The sequence below is a fragment of the Vidua chalybeata genome, chromosome 8, assembly GCF_026979565.1.
Source record: "Vidua chalybeata isolate OUT-0048 chromosome 8, bVidCha1 merged haplotype, whole genome shotgun sequence".
NCBI classification, from domain to species: domain Eukaryota; kingdom Metazoa; phylum Chordata; class Aves; order Passeriformes; family Viduidae; genus Vidua; species Vidua chalybeata.
In genome coordinates, this window is record NC_071537.1 from 2,873,221 (window position 1) to 2,892,472 (window position 19,252).

Below are 19,252 nucleotides of genomic sequence, written 5' to 3' on the forward strand. Positions count from 1 at the left end.
TGGAGTGTGAATACTCCAGGCAGCTCTTCTTTCTTGTGTTCAGATCAATATTCTGAGTTAGAGAGGAGAGATGTGACTTGGAGCCTTCTCCTTCCCTCACTCTGGTCTCCACTGTTTTACCCTTCTCCCCTACAGCCCATTTTGACCCCCCTGATGACCCCTGCTGATTTTGGGGAGCCCAGCAGCAGCAGACAGACCCTCCTGGGGACACAGCATTGCCTTGAGCAATTTGACAGTGAAGCTGTTTGGCTTCACAACACACATTTGCTGCACAGACCATTTCTTGATATGGAGGCAAATTATCTCCCACTGTGATGCTGCCACGGATGAGCAGAAACTCTTTCCCCCTCTCCTCTTTCTTCTCTTCTCTGTTTACTGCTGGCCAGTAAACTATTTTAATTTAAAAGGTGATTTAATGAGATAATCTGTTTTCCATTCAGGTTCTTCCTGTGGCTTAGCTCCCCTCCTTTTTCTCCCCTCTATCCATCTGATTTCTTGGCTGCCTGAGGGAAAGGACTTCCTCCCCTGCTGCTCTGCAGTTACTCCGTGCTACCTGCTGCTTTCTTCATCTTCTCCCACCCCACTGCTCGTTCCTACCTCCTCCCACAGCCACCCTTTGAGTCCATGACCCCACTAATCTGTCCCGGTGTTTTTCCCCCCTCTCTGTGCCATGGGACATTTTTGTGTGACTGCAGGAAGGGGATTGGTCAGGGAAGAGCTCTGCACAGAATTGAGTCTGTCCAGTTTCTTGAGAGCATTTGCATCAAAACTATTTCCATCAGAGAAAAGAGCTTGCTTGTGACAAAAGATAAGGGAGATATTTGCAATGTATGGAAAGCACAGAGAAAAATGAGTTCTGTCAGGGAGCAGGAGAGCTTGGATGCTACCCCAGAGTTTGGGAGCTCTCTTGCTTTGACCAGATTTTCTGTAGGGCTGTGAAACTGCTTTGGAGGGCGTTCATCTCAATGAATTTAATTAAAAAATGAGGTTTGTTTTTTCTGTTTGGGCTGATCTTCGGGGGTCCCTCACTAGAGGATCCCCTGAGGAGCTGACTCCTCCTCCCTGTAGGGGCAGTTAGAGAAAAGAGCTCAAGATGTTGTGGTTGGAGTCAGTGGTCTCAGAGGGCTTTGCCAACCTAAACAATTCTGTGGTTCTGTGCTCCAAGCTCTGATCTACAGGGAAAGGGGAAAACAGTAAACGCTGTATCTTACTGCCTCTGATTTTCTCAGAAATATTTGAGAGTCAAAAAGAGACATGAGTCAGTCAGGTCACTAAAATGCATAGGAGATCATAATTTTGTGGAAAAGAGTATTTCTTATCTATTGTGAGTGGATTAAGGATTGGGAAAGTGCACTGAAAACTTCCCACAAGGCAGGATCTGATTTTAGTGAGTGACTTGGAGATAAGGAAGTGTCAAACAGAGAATCATAGAAACACAGAATCATTTAGGTTGGAAAAACCCTTCACAATCATTGAGTCCAACCATCAGCCCAGCACTGCCCATCACTAACCCATGCCCCAAGTGCCACAAATTCTTTCAATCCCTGCAGTGCCATCTCACCCTTTGTCATGAATTGGCTCAAAGGAGAAAAACACTTCTGATCTTCACTCTGTCCTCAACCAAGACATGGCAAAGAGTGAGCAGAGTTAAATTGTGTTAAATCTGCTTTTAAAAAAGACAACAAGAAAGGTGAAGGAATCTTTACAAGGGCCTGGAGTGACAGGACAAGAGGAATAGCTTCCCACTGCCAGAGGGCAGGGATAGATGGGATTTTGGGAAAGAATTGTTCCTTGGGAGGGTGGGGAGGGTGCCCAGAGCAGCTGTGGCTTCCCCTGAATGCCTGGAAGTGTCCAAGACCAGGCTGGAGCAGCCTGGGACAGTGGAAGGTGTCCCTGACCATGGCAGAGGGTGGAACAGGATGTTCTTTAAGATACATTTCAATTGGAAGTGTTCCAGGATTCTAGGATTTGAAATTGTTTAAACCTCATCAGAGTCATTGTTATGGATTCAGTGGTGGCTGTGATGAAAACCAAGGCCTGACAAGTTTTGGGATCAGGGTTTTGACCCCTCTCCACTGGCGTGGTTGCCTCACAAGCATCTCCCACCCCCAACATTTGCAGTGCCCCATTCTGGCTCTGTGCACAGCCACAGCAGGAGCCAGCACCCAGAAGGTCCAACTTGTACAAAGCTTTGCCATGCCAGTTTTTGATGGGAAGGGCATTGCTCAGCCCTACAACTCCAGGATCCTGCCACGCCAATAAAAATTACATGGATTAGAGGGCTGAGAAAAAAAAGTTCCCGTGTTATAGGATTGTTTTTCTGTTTTTCCCAGGAACACCAATGCTGTTGGGAAGCAGGAAGAGGAGCAGCACAACAGCCCCTGGCTCCCTTCCAGATGCAGCCCCCAGAGAAACCATTGCTGCTGCTCCTGATGGCCCATCCAACTGGGCAGATCCCTCCAAAGACACCTCCAAATCCAAAGAGATCCAAGCACAGGCTGTCCTGAAACCAAAAATGTCTGTCTCCAACAGCGTGTGCAACATAAAGGCGTCATCAAGGATCCTCTGGGAAGAAAATGTTCATGGGCAAAAGCAGCTCCTAAAAAGTAAGGTACAAACCCTACTGTGGTTGTCAGGAATATGGTTTCAATAATAAGATGAGATCAGTCTCAAAGAAAAAAAAAAAGTGAAATAATGGAAAGTCAGGGCATTTTTGTCCAGCTTTAAGTGCTGAGCGTGAGTCATCTGGTGAGAGATCAATCAGCTGATCTGACTGTATACATTGCTATGGTTAATAGAAAACAAGATTAAAATGACCAAGATAGGCTTAGATTCCCAAGAAAATCTTGAAAAAGCATTAAAATTGCAAAGTCAAGCAGCCCCAGCCTAACCAAGTGATATCATTAGTGAGGTTACTTTTACAACCTTGTTCTGATACCTTTCTTTCACTCCTTCAACCTTTTTTTTTTTTGACACCACAACCCGAACTATGATTATTAACAAGATTTCAGTGTGTAAAACATAATTTCTTTGGGTTCAGCTGTGTCTGGGATGTCTTACTTCCAACACTAATTCTCACAGCTAAAATGCAGATGACACCAGCAGCTGTATTCATGCACCAGGTATTTTTGCAGAAAGCAACCGAGATTAATTTGGGTTTAGCATCAATATGTTTGTGAGAAACTTATTCCTTAAAAATGTTGTAATGGTCGTGGAACCTTATTTTCTTACAGCTGTTTCTTTCTGAAGAGAATTTTTTTGCAGGCAGGTAGGCAAAATTTGTCATCACTGAGCATAAAGCTACTGAATGTCACACGTTTGGAAGCCTAAATGCTGTTTTCAGTGCCTGAGGTTAAATCATGGCGTTCCCCTAACTGAAAGCAACTTTGTTTTACAAAAGTGAAGCATCCACTGAGATCTGGCAAAGCCCAACTTAATCCACACCTCTGTAAACCTGGTTTAGGGAGGAATTTAATTTCATGTTCACAGGTTTCAAGGTTTATTCCAAAATGTTGGTGAGAACAGTGTTAGGGAGGAAATACAGTTCAGACTTTTATAAGGCAAATGTACCCAACACAGATCTTTTTAATATGTTTTTTAAGTACAATATAATATGTACAATATGTCATAAAGAGGAAAATATTTTAAGTTTATTGTAACCAAAAATTGAAATAAAACAGTAACGGGCTTTATTCCCAGATATTTAGTTCTAGAAATCAAATTATTTGGCAAGGAAGGAGCACTCCAGTGTGACTTTTCAAACAGTTCATATGGAGCCCTTCCGAAGTTCCTTTGTTATTTTGGATTCATTCTGTCCTCTGAATGAGAATCTGATTTTTGAGCACACAGCCTCTTTTGGTCCTAATTTGTGCAGGGAGTATCAGTCAGTGAGCATTAAAACTTAATTATAAACGTAGAAAATAATCTCTTTTTCTTAATGTCAATTGATAGCTTTCATAATAATGCCCTATAATGCACAATAACCTTTTGTTGATTTTTTTTTTTTAACGGAGCTTTTCCACTGGCTAATGAATCTGTAGGAGCAACAGAAAGCAAACTGGATTAAAGACAAAGGAAAAAAAAACAGTGGTGCTGATGAAAGACTCAGTGTGGTGAAAGGGAAATGATTTGTAGTTAAAGCCCATAACAATCTGGTATTTTCTGCAATAAATTGGAATGAATTCCAACTGCAGGTCACAGCAAGATATCCCTGGCTTTCCATGGCACAAATTTTGGGAAGCACCAGCAAAGAGAGCTGAGTGTCCCAGAGTTTTAATTGTGATTTCCTTCCATGTGAGGTCTGGATAATGTGAGAGACACTCTGGGTGTCACAGGGCAGCCACCATTAGATCTGATCTCTTCTGCCTAATGAGGCTTGTTAATAACAGCCTGGCTTTCTTATTTCAGGAATTGCCCTCTCTGTCTAATGAGGTGGAGAATCCAATAAAAAATTAGCCATGCACTCCTAACGAACTTTTAAATCTCTCCAAGGCAATTATGAATTCCCTGCTCCGAGGGACAGAGCAAAGGAGCTCGAGGCACAGGACGAGCGAGGCAGGAGGGTGCCACTGTCCAGGGTGCCACTGTCCAGGGTGCCACTGCCCAGGGTGCCACTGCCCAGGGTGCCACTGCCCAGGGCCCGCTCTCCAGGTGTGACCTGGGAGAAAAACCTGCTCACCTGGCCAGAACCCAGCTCCCAGCTGGAGCAAACTCCAGCAGCCCTATGGACACTGCGGGTAAAGCATCACTTTGTTTCTCCCTTTTTTTCTTTTCCTGCTTATTTTCTTTTTTTCTCTCCCTTTTCCCCTTTTCTCCCCTTTCCCCCCACGGATGGTGATTTCTTCCTGGGAACTTGTTAAGGTTCACATTCCTTGATTTTTCCCTTTCCAGTGAAGTTTTGGCAGTTTGTATCCACTGCCAGAACTTGCTTGGTTGTCTGGCTGTCCAGGCTCTCTGTTTTGAGCTGGTGCTGCTGTTCCTGTGGGGGAGCTTGTTAAGAGTTTGGGAATTTACAAATTCCCAGTTTCCCAAGTGCCTGGCACTTCCAGCACCAGCTGTAGGTGTGGATGTGGCCCAGGCTGGTACCAGGCTCCAGCAGCTGATGGACTTCCCTGCCTTTTCCTCCTGCACATGTTGCAGACCCATCTCTGCTCCTTTCCTCTGTCCTAAGACATTCCTAAATGTTGAAGCAGCCTTTGACTGGGAAGTGTTTTCTTTCTGGATCAGCCATGGAGAGATCTGACAATCTAAATAAACAGGAAAGTTTGTGAACTGTCAGTGACGAGTTGCTTCGGTGATGGGGTGAGAAAAAGAAACAGGCAAAACATCAAGAACTTGAATTTGGATGTAAAAATATGTAATTTGAAACACAGAAATATATAAACTTGACAGGACAAGGGGGAATGGCTTCCCATTGCCAGAGGGCAGGGAGATGTGGGATATTGGGCAGGAATTCCTGGCTGGGAGGGTGGGCAGGCCCTGGCACAGGGTGCCCAGAGCAGCTGTGGCTGCCCCTGGATCCCTGGAAGTGTCCAAGGCCAGGCTGGATGGGGTTTGGAGCACCCTGGGATAGGGGAAGGTGTCCCTGCCCATGGCAGGGGCTGGAATGAGCTTTAAAGTCCTTTCCAACCCAAACCCAGACTCATTTCCATCACTTTAACAATCTCTAACCAAACTCAGCCCTGTGCCCATCACACCTTTTCCTCCCTTTGACTCACGAGAGCATAAAACAGCTTCTCTGTTTCCTGCAGGAAGCCCTGGAGATCCACAACCCTCAGTTCATCTCCCGCTCCCAGAAGAGGCTGAAGAGGCTGGAGCTGATGGTGCAGCTGAGGAGGGCCCAGCACAGGGAGGCTCCCCCAGGCACCCCCCGAGCTCTGGCTCGCAAGCTCTCCACCTCCACTTCCAGCAAGAAGAAGCAATTCACCATCCCTGACCCTCTCAGTGGTGAGTTGTGAGCAGCAGCAGGTCCGTGGCTGCCTTTGGAAGTCATGGGTGGAATTTCCAAACTAAATCTGGGAGGAAACGGGAGAGGTGCTGCTCCTGGTTCACTCTCCAGCATCTGTGCAGATGCTCCTGGCAGGAATTCCCAGTTAGTGGGCATGAGGAGTTTCCTGTGCTCTGTGGCAGCTCCTTGGGGACTTCTGGTCCCTGTCACATGCAGTTGTGTTCTTCAGCACGGTGCAGCTGCTGCTGGTTGTGGGGAGGTGGCAATAAAGGACATTTCATCCTCTCCCAGCTCACAGAATGACCAGTCTGGGGACAGAGGTGACAGCAGGGAGGCAGGTGGGATTTGGGATAGGAGCCCCAGCTGCAGGTGTGGATTTGCCACTTCTGTCAGAAATCCCAGAGCTGGGCAAGAGCTCTGGTCTGCCCAGCCCTGCTAAGTCAAGGCATGCAGACTCTGTGATTTCCTAATTAAAGCTGATTAGGTTGTGGCAAACAGCCTCAACCCCCCATGAGGGAAACCCTTCTCTCCCTCACAGCCCACACAACACCTCTGTAAATGTTATCTAAGCTCAAGATGTTAAACAAATTGCTTTTCTTTTCTTTTTTCTTTTTTTTTTAAATTGCCATCTGGATGTTCATTAACTCAGTTGACTAAAGAACAAAGATTTATTTGATTGATTGGCATTCCTCTTTGCATCTTGGTTTTAAATCTGTGGCTGCTTGAAGATACATTATTCTACTGAAAAGTAAATTAATTGAAAAGATTAAACAAACTAACAAAGACACCTGGAGGATGCAGGAAAGGGAATATTTTATGTCCTCAACCCAGGGAAACACAAACAGGGTTTTTGGCTTCCTGGGGAATGAAGGTGGGAGCAGGAGAGGTGGGTGCAGCCCCATTTCAGGGCTTTTGGAGTTTTCTGGAGAATTCCAACTTCCAGTGGTCTGTCCTACATCAGAGACCTACTGGGTCTTCATAGTGAGAGCTAAATAAACATAAGGAAACACGGCACAAAGCATGAATTCTATCTTAAAGGCTCAATAGAATTTATTGACCATTTCCATGATCCAAGTTAATTTACCTGGAATCAAATCTCTCAGGGCTGTGCAGTGTGAGGACTCTGTGAGCTCTGCCAGCAGCAGGAGTTTATCATCTGTCTTAGAGGAAGTGGCAAAAACCCCCCACTTCTGTCAGAACATCTTTGAAAATCCCCCAAACCACTCTGCAAATAATTTATGAAACAAAATAAGAAAGGCTAAACCTATTTTTCCTCAAATTATAATGAAATTTTAATCTTTATGCTTGTTTAATGAGTAACAAAATCATAATATTGAAATATATTCATTAATTATTGAAGTTAACGACTATTTCCATCTTTTAGTGGTTGGTCATGAAAGGTAAATTTGCCTGGACAGAATCTTTGGTTTCTGTAACTCATCTGCCTCCGTGTAGCCACGTGTGGTTTTCTGTTTGTGAGACCTTAATATTTTTATAATGACAGAAGTGTCACGTGTCTGTTGTTGAAGCAGAACTGGAGTTAGTACTGGAAATCCAAATCCCTGGGTGCAGCACAGGGCTGCACTACAAAGGGCTCTGGTTGGAGCCCTGTTTGCTGAGAATTTCAGACTTTCTGTGCTGCCAGGCACTGACCCCCAGGAGAGCTCTGCACTGACCTGGGGCCGTGGAGAAGCTTCCAAAATGGAATGGCAGAACTGGGATTGTGGGGGTGGAGTTTGGGTAGAAGTGTGAGATGGGAAACTCACAGTTTAAGGGTTTCGGATATAGTCATATATATACAGCGAGATGGAGGTTTTAGGGCAGAGGCTGGTCCTTCTTCTTTGCCTTCTTCACCTTCTTCTCCATGGGTTTGGGTGGTTTTGTGTAATTGAATAAAAAGTCCACATTACAGCCACAGGTGGTTGGGTATTGGGTTAAAAATAAAAATAATTTAAGTGTCATTTCTTAATTAGACAGTTTATCCTTAAAAGGCCTTGTAGAAAGAGAGATGGGGCTCCATTTTTAGTTTGTTGGAGTGAAGTGCTGCAGAACTCAGGGTTTGTGAGACTGTGACATGGGCAAGAACTAATAAACATCTGAGTCCCAACAAGAAATACCCTCTCACACATTTAATCCTGACCTTGGGGGGAAAAAAGAAGCAAAGACTCCACAGGCTCTGTTCCATTGCTGAGCATCTTTAACTTGCTCTGAGTCCTGGCAATTGGTACTTCAGGATTTGTCCTGGTGGATGCAGTTGTGCAGCAGGATTGCTGTCACCCATGAGACCCAGAGTGGAGAATTTTTTTTTTCCTGGAAGGGCTCACCCGGGGCACTGGATGTCTCTGTGCTTCTGATGACAGATCCATTGCTGATGGATCCATTTCTAGGGAATCTCCCAGCAAATCTCTTAGTGGAGAAAGAGTCCTGCATCCCCAGAAAGCTTTGGCCCAGGCAAAGTCTTCATGGAATGGCTTGGGTGGGAAAATACCTTAAAAATAATTTAATTCCACCCCCTGCCATGGGCAGGGACACTTTCCATTATCCCAGGGTGCTCCAAGCCCTGTCCAGCCTGGCCTTGGGCACTTGCAGAGATCCAGGGGCAGCCACAGCTGCTCTGTTCTCAAGAAATCTCTGCCAAATGCAGATTCCCTCCCACAGCTTTCCTGGTTTGGGGAATCGGGCTGCTCCTTCACAGCAACATGCCCTGGAGCAACACTGGGAATTGGAGGGTAAAAGGATGACCTGGAAACGTGCTTAAGCACTCAGGCTTGTGTTGATGGCACCTCTGGGCTCCAGGCTGTGATCTTGTGGTTGTTTCTTGGCCATTTCCTTCCTTTCTTTCCTGATGTCTCACAGTTTGTGGAGGTGAAGCTCTTTACGGCTCTGAGGTTCCCAGGGCTTGCTGCCAGCACACCCTCACACATTTTCCAGAGGTCTTATTCCCAGGAGCAAGTTGGTTGATGGGTTTCATTTCCATTGACCCTGCCAGAGTGACCCCAAGGATGGAGCAGAGCCCACCTGAGGCCAGGAGCAGGTCATGCAGCACACTTAGCTCAAGCACTGACTGTGACAGCACTTATCCAACCAATTTCCCACCTCCAGAGGACATTCCCTGGCCAGTTCCCCCTGTTTTTTGGTGGTTTTTTTTTGTTTTGTTTTGGTTTTTTTTTGGTTTATTTATTTTTTTTTGTTGTTGTTGTTGTTTTTTGTTAAGGTTGGGATTAAATTGTGAGATGATATTTTTTTGTTTGGACTCAGATGTTTATTAGTTCTTATTTATATTGCAGTTTCACAAAGTGTGAGTTTTACAGCAGTTCCCTCCAACAAGGTAAAATTGGAGACATATCTCTTTTTTTTATATAACGCTTTTTAAGGATAAACTATTTAATTAAGAAATTACACTTGAATTATTTTTATTTTTAACTTAATAACTAATTGTGCTCGGTAATGTGGACTTTTTATTTAATTACACAATACTACTTAAACTTATGAAGAAGAAGGTAAAGAAGAAGAACTAGTTTCTGTCTTAAAACTTGTTTTATATACATTACTATATTCTAAAAATTTAAACTCTACGTTTTCTCCTATGTGATACTACACACTCCTATTCAAATGCCACGCCCATAATCTCAGTTCAGTTATTCAATTTTGGAAGCTTTCTCCATGGCCTCAGGTCAAATGCAGTGTTCTCTTGGGGGTTAGTTCAGAAAGTCTAAAATTCTCAGCAGCCAGGGTTCCAACACCCACCCAGGAGGGTGGCCCAGGATGGGGAGAGAGGTGGGTGCCTGCTTTTAATTCAGCTGGAAATGGGGCCTAAACTGCAGCCCAAGGTGTTTTGAGCAGTTTGCTGCACTTGTCTCTCTCTGAAATAAGTTTAGTACATGTGCTTCTCTCTGCTCTTACAACTTTGATTCCAGTAAAATAACTTACACCCAGAGGAAAGACCTGCAGAGATTTTTCTCTCTCCCAGAGAGATTATTCCATCAGCCTAAAACATCTTTATTGATAACATGAAATTATTGACTAGCAGGGTTTCCCTGTGTTTTGACAGTGTTGTTACAACTTCAGTTTCTCGTAGGAGAAAGAAATAAATTGGCATTCAGCATAATTTCCATATAAATGCCAACATCTGTGCAGTTCCCATTTACCTTCCCATCCTCAAAATCCTGAGTTGTTTACCACTTTTTAATTGTCCTTCACGAGCGGGGTTTTACAAAACGCTGAAAGTAATCTGAGGAAAATGAAAATGTTTATCCTGCACGAGGTTTTATCGTCACGAGGGCTCTTTGAAGGCACAGAACCTGCACAGAAATCTCAGGCAGCCTTTGTGCTGGGTAATGGGCACTGCTAAATTTTGAGCGTGCTAATTAGTCCAAGATAGACAACTCTGCTGTTGACTGTGTTGAGCAAATTAGAGATCCCACTGTGACGAGCTGAATAGAAACAATGTTCAAATAACTGCATTTAAATCTCCAAAACCGTAATGTAATTACTGCAGTGACAGGACTACCAGCTGTTTATGGGCCTTTAAATCTGCATAATGAACAGCCCTGTGATCTTGGTGTGCACAGGCCCTTTGGGAGGTTGAACGCAATTTCTCAGGCACGTTTGGGGTTTTTCCCCACCTTCCCTTTTCCCGTCCTTTGAGGGGTTGGTTGTTCTTTGGGATTGGCCATAGGAGTTGAGGGTTGCCCTTCAACCCCACCGTGGAGCCTGCTGAGCTCCTCTGCGTTTGCATCCAAGCCCTCGATCTTGAGTCATATCTTGGAAGCAATTTATATCCCCTCAGTCGTGCTTCTAAACCTTCCCCAAAAGTATTTTTGGAACTGGAGAGCGAGGATTTGTCGCTGTTGAGTGAGAAAACAACACAGACTCACCAGAAGGCTGGTCTGCACAGCATCTTGCTTTACTTTGAAAATCCCTCTTTCACTGTTCTGATACAGACAGACCAGATTGGTCAATCAATCAAGCAATACATTTCACCTGATTGGCTAATTAACAAAACCACCTTTCTTATAAACAATCTTTGGGGGAAAACAGGAAAGCAGAGAGTAGGAAAACAACACCTGCAGGTTGTTTATAATAACAAGCTATCATTGTTTATCTTCAACTCCTTAAATTCTCACAAGCCAGTCCTGGGAAAACTTATCAAGTTTTCTTGCCCTCTGACCAGGCTGTCACATCCATAGGGATTGTTTTTTGTTTGGGTTTTCCAAGGGTGGGTTTCTCCAGCAGCCCTGTGCCAGGGAGGTTTTCATTTGGACTGAGGAAGGAGAAGGTGGCAATCAGAGAATTTGCAATAATCCTGCAGCCACTCAGGTGGATTCCTGTGGCCTTCACGTTGGTGCTCAGCTGTGACTTCACTTGGAGCTCATTCTGCCCCTGTACCTGGCACAGGTGAGGGCACACCTCGAGTGCCGTGCCCAGCTCTGGCCCCTCATTTTGGGAAGGACTTTGGGACGCTCGAGCGCGTCCAGAGGAGGCAGCGAGGCTGGAGAGGGGCTGGGAACACAAACCCTGTGAGGAACCACTGAGGGAGCTGGGGGTGCTCAGCCTGGAGAAAAGGAGACTCAGGGCTGACCTCAGCACTCTCCACAGCTCCTGAAAGGTGGCTGTGCTCAGCTGGGCTTGGGCTCTTTCTCCAGGAACTGACAGAACCAGAGCACACAGCCTCAAGCTGCACCAAGAGAAATACAGGTTGGATATTGGGAAAAAGTTTTTACAGAAAGAGTGATAAAGTTCTGGAATGTTCTGCCCAGGGAGGTGGTGCAGTCACCATCTCTGGGTGTGTTTAACAAAGCCTGGATGTGGCACTGGGTGCCAGGGTTGAGTTGAGGTGTTGGGGCTGGGTTGGACTCGATGATCTTGAAGGTCTCTTCCAACCCAGTCATCCTGTGATTTGATTTGGGTCATTTCCCAGTTCTCCTTCCCCCATTCAACTTTTAATACTGCCACTCATTCTTTTGGTTTTTTTGGCTGGCAGCTAATGCAGTCAGGTAATGGAATTAGGAAGAGGAATGATCTGTTTTGAAGATATTATTAAACTAATATCAACTCTGCCACACCTTTTTCAAAAGCTGCCATTTTTTGTGGACGAAAAAAGGCTTTTTAGGATAATATGCTCTAATGATATTGGAAAGATTTAAGAAGGCCAGGTGAGATGCTAATATTTTTGTTTTTCTGGATAAAATCCATGAATGTTTAAGTATCATTTGGACAGAGAGGACTGAAATCTCCAGCAACATTCTCAAAATTCTTCTAATATGAAAATGTTTCCACAAACCTCTCAACTTTACAGCTTTTTTAGAGGTATTAGTAATGTTTTCCAGAGAAAAACTGAAATACTGAGGAGGGTCAGAAGTCTCAGTAGTAGCAGGAGAGACCTGAACAGCTGGAAAACCTGGGAACCACCTTCCTATGGGTGCTGTTGGGGCAAGGTGCACTTGTGAGCTTTAGGATTTCTGTGGGGTGAGTAGGAGCCAGGCAGCCTTACCCTGAACCCTTAGACTCAGGGGTTATTGCATTTTGTGTGAATAACACCAAAGCCTCATGTGCTGGCTGCAGCAGGAGCAATTCAGTGCATGAAGTCACTGACAGGGGATGTGCAAAGTTTGGGCAGCACCCCTGGGTGTAGGCACTGCTTTACAGCCCCTGGATGAATTCCCAGGAAAATCCCATGGGCATGAGGAGCTCAGCATCACATCCACATCTATCTGAGATTCAAGGCTAATTTATTTTTTAGGGGAGTGCTGATTTTAAAAAACCCCGGTGTTTAAAAAAGTGTTCTGTATCCTAGGATTTCTCTGGGAAAATGGGTTTTTGGTGAATTATTTTTTCAGTTCAGTAAAAGAGCAGTTAAATTAGAGATCCACTACCAGCAGTGCTTTGCTTTTCACACATCCTCAAAGACACATTTTAGCTCCTACCAAACTTTGAGAATTCACATTCATGTTAGAAGAAAATGTATCTATATTGTGTATACTTTGATAAATTTTGCCACTGTTTTTCTCTTTTAAGTGCTCCAGTGATTTAGTGGTAAATTGGAAGTCAGGGGCTGATTCCAACACAACCATTTTATCTGTTCTCTGTCTAAATATTTACTGACTTCCCAAGCAGGAGAGTAACTCATCCTCTTGGAGGTGCAGTTTAGCATTAATTAAAATATATTACAGGGACAGCCCATTTACATTCATTTACAGCTTGCTTTAGTGGAGATGTGAGACCACTTGTAAGTGCCAGAAAGTCAGGAGTTTCACAAGGTGTGAATAAAACACCACTGTGGCAGGCACATTTCTCTCTCTCTCTCAGGATTTTTCATAGAGGTGCACAGAGAGAAAGAAAGAGAAAACAATTTCTAATTCTGCCCCTTGTTGTTCCCATGTGGAATGTGTTTGGAGAATTGTTTACCTGGGGTGATTGCTTGGTTGGATTCTGGTGAGGATTGTTTGAGCCTGGTGGCCAATCCAATCCACTGTGGCTGGACTTTGGCAAACAGGGTGACAAGTTGAGAGTTAGATACAGTAGTTACAAAAGTAGGTTTGTAGTTTTAGTATCTCCTTTATATGGTATATTAATATATTATAGCATAGTTATAATAAAGAAAGCATTCAGCCTTCTGAACTGGAGTTGGACATCAGCATTTCTTCCCACTGGGTTCACCTGCATTTTACAATACACCAACGAGGTGACTCAGTCCTCTCTGTCAAAGCTTTATTTAACTGTGGTGCATCCCTGGCAATGCTGAAGGTCTGCTCTGAAATCCCTTCTCCAAAAGTCATCCAAGGCTATGAAATCTGATAAGGAGCTTTGATAAGGAACAGCTGAAACACAATGTAGAGGGGAACTGTCTGCCTCGTGGCCCATTTGATCTTTGCTTGGTAGGAAGGAGCTTTAAGTCAGGTCTCCAGGATGAGCTCGAGGTTATTTCAGCTCTGAGTGTTTGCTGCTCTTCCCCTTTGAAATGAGCTTTCTTCTCAGTGTAGAGGATTAACAACTATTTAAATGCACACTTGACTTTTATTTTCTCGTTTCTACCAATTTTTCAAAATTTATTTCTCATTTAACTTTTGAATCCTAATCCTACAATCCATCAAGGATTAGCCTCAATGTTTGCATGTGATTATTCTTCTGGTAAACAGCAAGCTGGGAAGTGCTGCTGGAATGTTTGGCCATGAGAATTAACCTCGTGGCTCCACGCTGCTTCACAAAGGGCATTTCTATATCCGAGGTGGATTTATTATTTTCTTGGAGGATTTTCCCCAGAGTCTCTTTTGAGTCCATCCCTTTAAAGCCCTGCACAGCCACAGATCTTGTTCCAGAGCAGGGATGGGTCTGATGCCCTTGTGTGGCAGCAGGAGAGGATTATTCTGGAGCAACAGCACCTGCACAGCTCCCAGCCTCTGTTGGTGCTTCCCAGAAATTGAAAATAGAGACCACCCTGACTTAGGGACTTGCAGGAAAAATACATTTTAGCAGTTTATCATGCTGTATATGGAATAGGAAGTTGTTCTGCAAATCCCTGGATGGGTTTTTCCTGTTCTGGTGGCTACACACAAAGGTCTGGAATGTTCATGTGTCATCATGCCCCATCCCTGGAGGAGTTCAAAGCCAGGCTGAAAGGGCTTGGAGCAACCTGGGCTAGTGGAAGGTGTCCCTGCGTCACAGACAATCTCCTCCCTGCACTTTCAGAGTTATTTGGACAGCAGTAGCATCCAAGTGTTTATTCCTTTTAAGTGAATCAACATGCAAATGAGAGTTAGAACACTAATAAATAAAAGACAAATTATGTTTTCCTAGCAAATCGAGCATGTGGCTCGTGTGTGCTGAAGATTTAACAAGGATGATTAAGTGTAGACAAGTGCTGAGGGGGGAAAGTCACTCCTGAGGCAGAGGAGGCTTCAGAGCCTCGCTCCCTTTGATTCTGATTGGAAGGATGGAACATCTCTGCTATGAGGAATGGCTGAGGAATTTGGGATTGTCCAGCCTGGAAAAGGGTCCAGGGAGAGCTCAGAGCCCTTCCAGGGCCTGAAGGGGCTTCAGGAGAGCTGGAGAGGGACTGGGGACAAGGCATGGAGGGACAGGACACAGGGAATGGCTCCCACTGCCAAAGGACAGGGATGGATGGGAGATTGGGAATTGGGAATTGTTCCCTGTGAGGGTGGGGAGGGGCGCTGGGATGGAATTCCCAGAGCAGCTGGGGCTGCCCCTGGATCCCTGGCAGTGCCCAAGGCCAGGTTGGACACTGGGGCTTGGAGCACCTGGCACAGTGGGAGGTGTCCCTGCCATGGCAGGGGTGGGAATGGGATGAGCTTCATGGTCCCTCTCAACCCAAACCATTTTCTGATTCCATGAATTTTACACAGAGATACAACAGTAATCTCATTTCTTTTTTGGCCTCCCACCTTGTACAAATATCCTCCCTTCCCATTCAGGACTCGTTTTTGCAAGGAAGTTGTTAAAATCTCCTTTTCCTGAGAACCACTAACTGCTCAGATCAGAAATTATTTTCCTGTATCCAGGGAAATGCTGATTGGAATTATCACAGATCTCTTCATACTTGATCACGAAGGAGTAATGTGATTTTCCTCCTTCTAAAGCTCAGATAATTATCCACAGCCCTGCAAAACAGGTGTAAATTGAATCAGAAATGGCTGTGCCAGGGTAGGTTCCTACACACTGAGGAGCAGCCAGGGTGCAACTGCCTGCAGGAACCTGTGAGGAAGATTTGGAGAGATTTGGAGATTTGGATGTGGCCTTAAGCCTTCAAAACTTCAGCCAGAAATGGCAAATTGTGGCTCCATGGAATATGACATTTGAGATTTCAGTAAAAGCACATCCCTTCAGTAGTAACTTTATTTTCTCTCTGCCAGATAACCTCTTCAAACCAAAGGAGAGAGTCATTCCTGAGAAGGAGATGCACATGAGATCTAAAAGGTACAAATCCCTCTGCTTTGGAGTTTGCCCATGAATTTTTGTCTGCTGTATCACCTTGGATTTGGGCAGCCATGGCATAAAAACCAAACCCTGGGCAGGTCCCTCATGTTGAACACCCAAAAACGGAAGCAGTGAGGTCACTTCGGATGTTTTTCCCCCCTGATTATGGCACAGAGGATGGGAATGACAGCAAATTGTGAGGGATGTGGTATTTGATCTGCATTGCACTTCATGCAAGGGAAGCTGCAGAAGGCACCGTGAGGAATTAATCTCTGTTTTCAGATGTGTCCCATTCCTCCTCTCCAAAATACAATCCCCAGCCAAAACAGGCTGCTTCAAGAACTTGAAATTGCAAAATATTATGAAGAGAACCAAGAACTAAGCAGGCTTTGTGCTCATGCTGATGCCTCAGGTTTAGCTTTTCTATTTTTCACATTCTGTGCTGCTTTAGTGTGAGGGTCTGGGCTTCATCTCAGGGGATGTTGAGCTCTGTGCACAGAGCAGGGAGACAAAACAATTCCTTCTCCAGCTGGGCACCAAGGACAAATGATCCAAATCTCAGCCCAGGAGCACAAACAGCGTGGGCTGGAGAGAGAAAAACAAGCAGGATGGGAGTGCCTGGGCTAAAGCTGGAATGGGACAATGAACTGCAAGGTGCAAATGGAGCAGAGCTGATCCCAGTGAGAGCCCCCGGGAGCGCTCGTGCATTTTGGGACCATTTTGGTTCCTCTTGGCTGCAGCCCTGGCTGGGCTCTGCTGCTGCCCAAGGTGGATCCATGAGGAGATCCTTTGAATAAATCCCTGCTTTATTCTGTGACTCTGTCCAGCCTCTGCTCCAGGGCAGCCTGCACAAGGCATCCATGCAAAACCAGGACTGTCCTGCTTTCTCTTCCAAATCCTGGGAATCTTATCACTGATTTTAATGGGAAAAGATCAGAAGTCACCTTTTTAATGGAGACTACTGTTATTTTTAGAATGGAAAGATAGTGTTGGTAAAAAGTGTTCCTAATGACAGTGAATAAATGCAAACAGTTTGCAGACTTATAATGATGTTTTTCTTGTCTTTTAGAAAATTACTTGAAAGTGATTGCTTGACACTAATTGTGTGACATAAATGCAAAAAAAAAAAAAAAGCGTACAGCCCAGATTCTGGTTGGAATTTTGTTGCTGGAAATTGAAACCAACTTCACTGAGCTCGTTAGAAGCTACTGCATTGAAATCACCTGATCCCATCTCTTTCTTTACTTTGTTTTATTCCAAAATCAGAATTTTCAGCAAGATTTGAAACCAGCCAAATTTCTTATCAAACCATGGCTGTTAATAATTTATCATTCCCGTGCCATAAATCAAATTTAAATACTTAGGGATGCCCATTACAAGTACTGCGTGGAAGGCAAACATTCCCTGCAGGAAAAGTTAATTATTTGGGAGCCCCAGGGATGACATGAACTCTGCTTTCTGAATTCCTGACAGGATTTATGACAATTTACCTGAGGTTAAGAAGAAACAAGAAGAGAAACAGAAGCGGATCATCATCCAGAGTAACAGGCTGCGTGTGGAGATGTTTAAAAAGGTGAGGATTTTTCCTGTTATTTCTGGAGCAAATGGAATCAGTAAATCTGAAGTCTGGGATGCCAACTCCACCTCACCTCCTGTATCACTAAACATTTCTATCACCTCATGGATTTTAAAAGTATTTTAAAGCACGTTTGCATTTTTTTTCCTAGCAATTACTGGACCAGCTCCTTCACAGGAACACGGAGTGAGAAAGGAGTCTCTTGCTCATCATCCTAATTGCATCTTGAATGCCTTTGACTTCTAGATAAGCCATAAAATTAACTGTTATCTCAATTACCTGGAGGTATTTTTCTTATCTTTGGTTCTTTGTATAAAGAAAGATCATTTATGTTTCAATTGAAATTTTAAGGCAACTTTCAAGTAATCAAAAACAGCCCAAAAGGGAGCACAGCTGTTCCAGAGCATCACCTTTTGGTCAATTTACCCAGAGGAAATAATTTTAAGAATTTTTAATGCAAATACTGAATTACAGGGGTATTATTTATCTTAATCTTTTTTTAAAAAGTGCACTTCTCTGTAGCAATAGCCCCGTGTTTATAAGACGTGGAAAACTTATTTCTCTGAAGTATTTTATTAATTGATTTCCTGTGAGTTAAATCCTTGAAGAAAACTGTTATTTGTTATGTTTAGGAACCAGTTGAAATAGCATTACCACATCATCAGAGCAACAGCAGTTTCACATTAATACTTAACATTCCAAAAGGGACCAATATTTCAGCTTTCTGAAGAACTCCATTCCTGTTCGTAGAGTGAAACAACCTAGCAAGCTCTCCCATTAAAAAACAATATTTAAATATTTGTTTATAACACTTTTTCACGTTTTTCATTGTAACATACGTTTTACTCCACTTCTGTGAGCACAAAGTGTTTCTAGAAATGGCAGATGAAGGAGTGGTGCCAAGAAGGATGTTTGCATCAAAACTTGCAGAACTCAAACCAGCTGTCATGTTTCCTCCAAAAAAATACTTAAATCTTTATTTGTACATGTTGGAAGTAAAAACAAGCAGCTCACAAACCAATGGAGTTTATTTATGGAATGAAGCATGAGGATAATATTGATCCAAGCGCTGTGTTTTTATTTGGTGCTGTTAAATAAAACACAATTATTGAAACTGCCTGAGAAGTCGTGCCTTTGTACCCACAAATCCCACGGGAAAAATCCACTGCCCCTAAAAATCACTGCAAGTGTTAAATTTTGCTGCACAGAGTTTGAGCAGGGGTTTGAATGAGGCTGGAATTTGGCCTTTGATGGTTCTGCTTTGTTTTCCTAATCCAGCCTGAGATGCAAGGTCAGGATTTTTTGGAAGAGGGATGTTTGTGAGCCACTGGGATAGCCTCCAGCTGGGTGACCTGTGCTGGACACAGGGACCTGGGGTATTTTGTGCTCTGTTTCTGTTGGATTATTTTGCCTTTTTGTGTTTCAGCTTCCCAGTTAAGGTAGGAATAACAATGGTAATTTTTGCTCGCAGAGAAGACAGAGATCCATTGGACAAATACATTCCAGATAGATATCCTCAAAAACTCATCAGGAATTCAATCTATTGCGAGAGGAGGTGGAAGGTAAGGCAGGGAGGAAGGACCTGCCAGCATTTTTCCCTGGAAAAACACCTTTTTAACCAAGGAAGTAATTCTGTACTGGAAAGCAAAGCCAAAGCTGGACCACAGATGACTCCAAGCAGGACTGAGAAAAGGGACACCAAGAAGGATTCTCTTTCAAGCTTTCATCCAGTTGTAGCTCACTATGACCAGAGACATTTCCTACAGAATCAGTGCCCAGATTCTCTTTTATTTCAG

At 44.0% G+C, this 19,252-nt stretch overlaps 1 protein-coding gene across 1 annotated transcript in view; it reads left to right on the plus strand.

Moving 5' to 3' along the window:
* Positions 1 to 17,734, plus strand: part of C8H10orf90 (chromosome 8 C10orf90 homolog) — a 30,519-nt gene extending 12,785 nt beyond the window's left edge. Inside the window, exons 3-8 of the mRNA XM_053949789.1 lie at positions 2,334 to 2,606; positions 4,492 to 4,736; positions 5,751 to 5,946; positions 15,817 to 15,880; positions 17,354 to 17,453; positions 17,608 to 17,734. Of these exons, the coding sequence (XP_053805764.1) occupies positions 2,334 to 2,606; positions 4,492 to 4,736; positions 5,751 to 5,946; positions 15,817 to 15,880; positions 17,354 to 17,453; positions 17,608 to 17,646 (917 nt within the window). The 3' untranslated portion in view covers positions 17,647 to 17,734. The remainder of the gene's footprint in view (positions 1 to 2,333; positions 2,607 to 4,491; positions 4,737 to 5,750; positions 5,947 to 15,816; positions 15,881 to 17,353; positions 17,454 to 17,607) is intronic.
* The last annotated feature ends 1,518 nt before the right edge of the window (positions 17,735 to 19,252 follow it).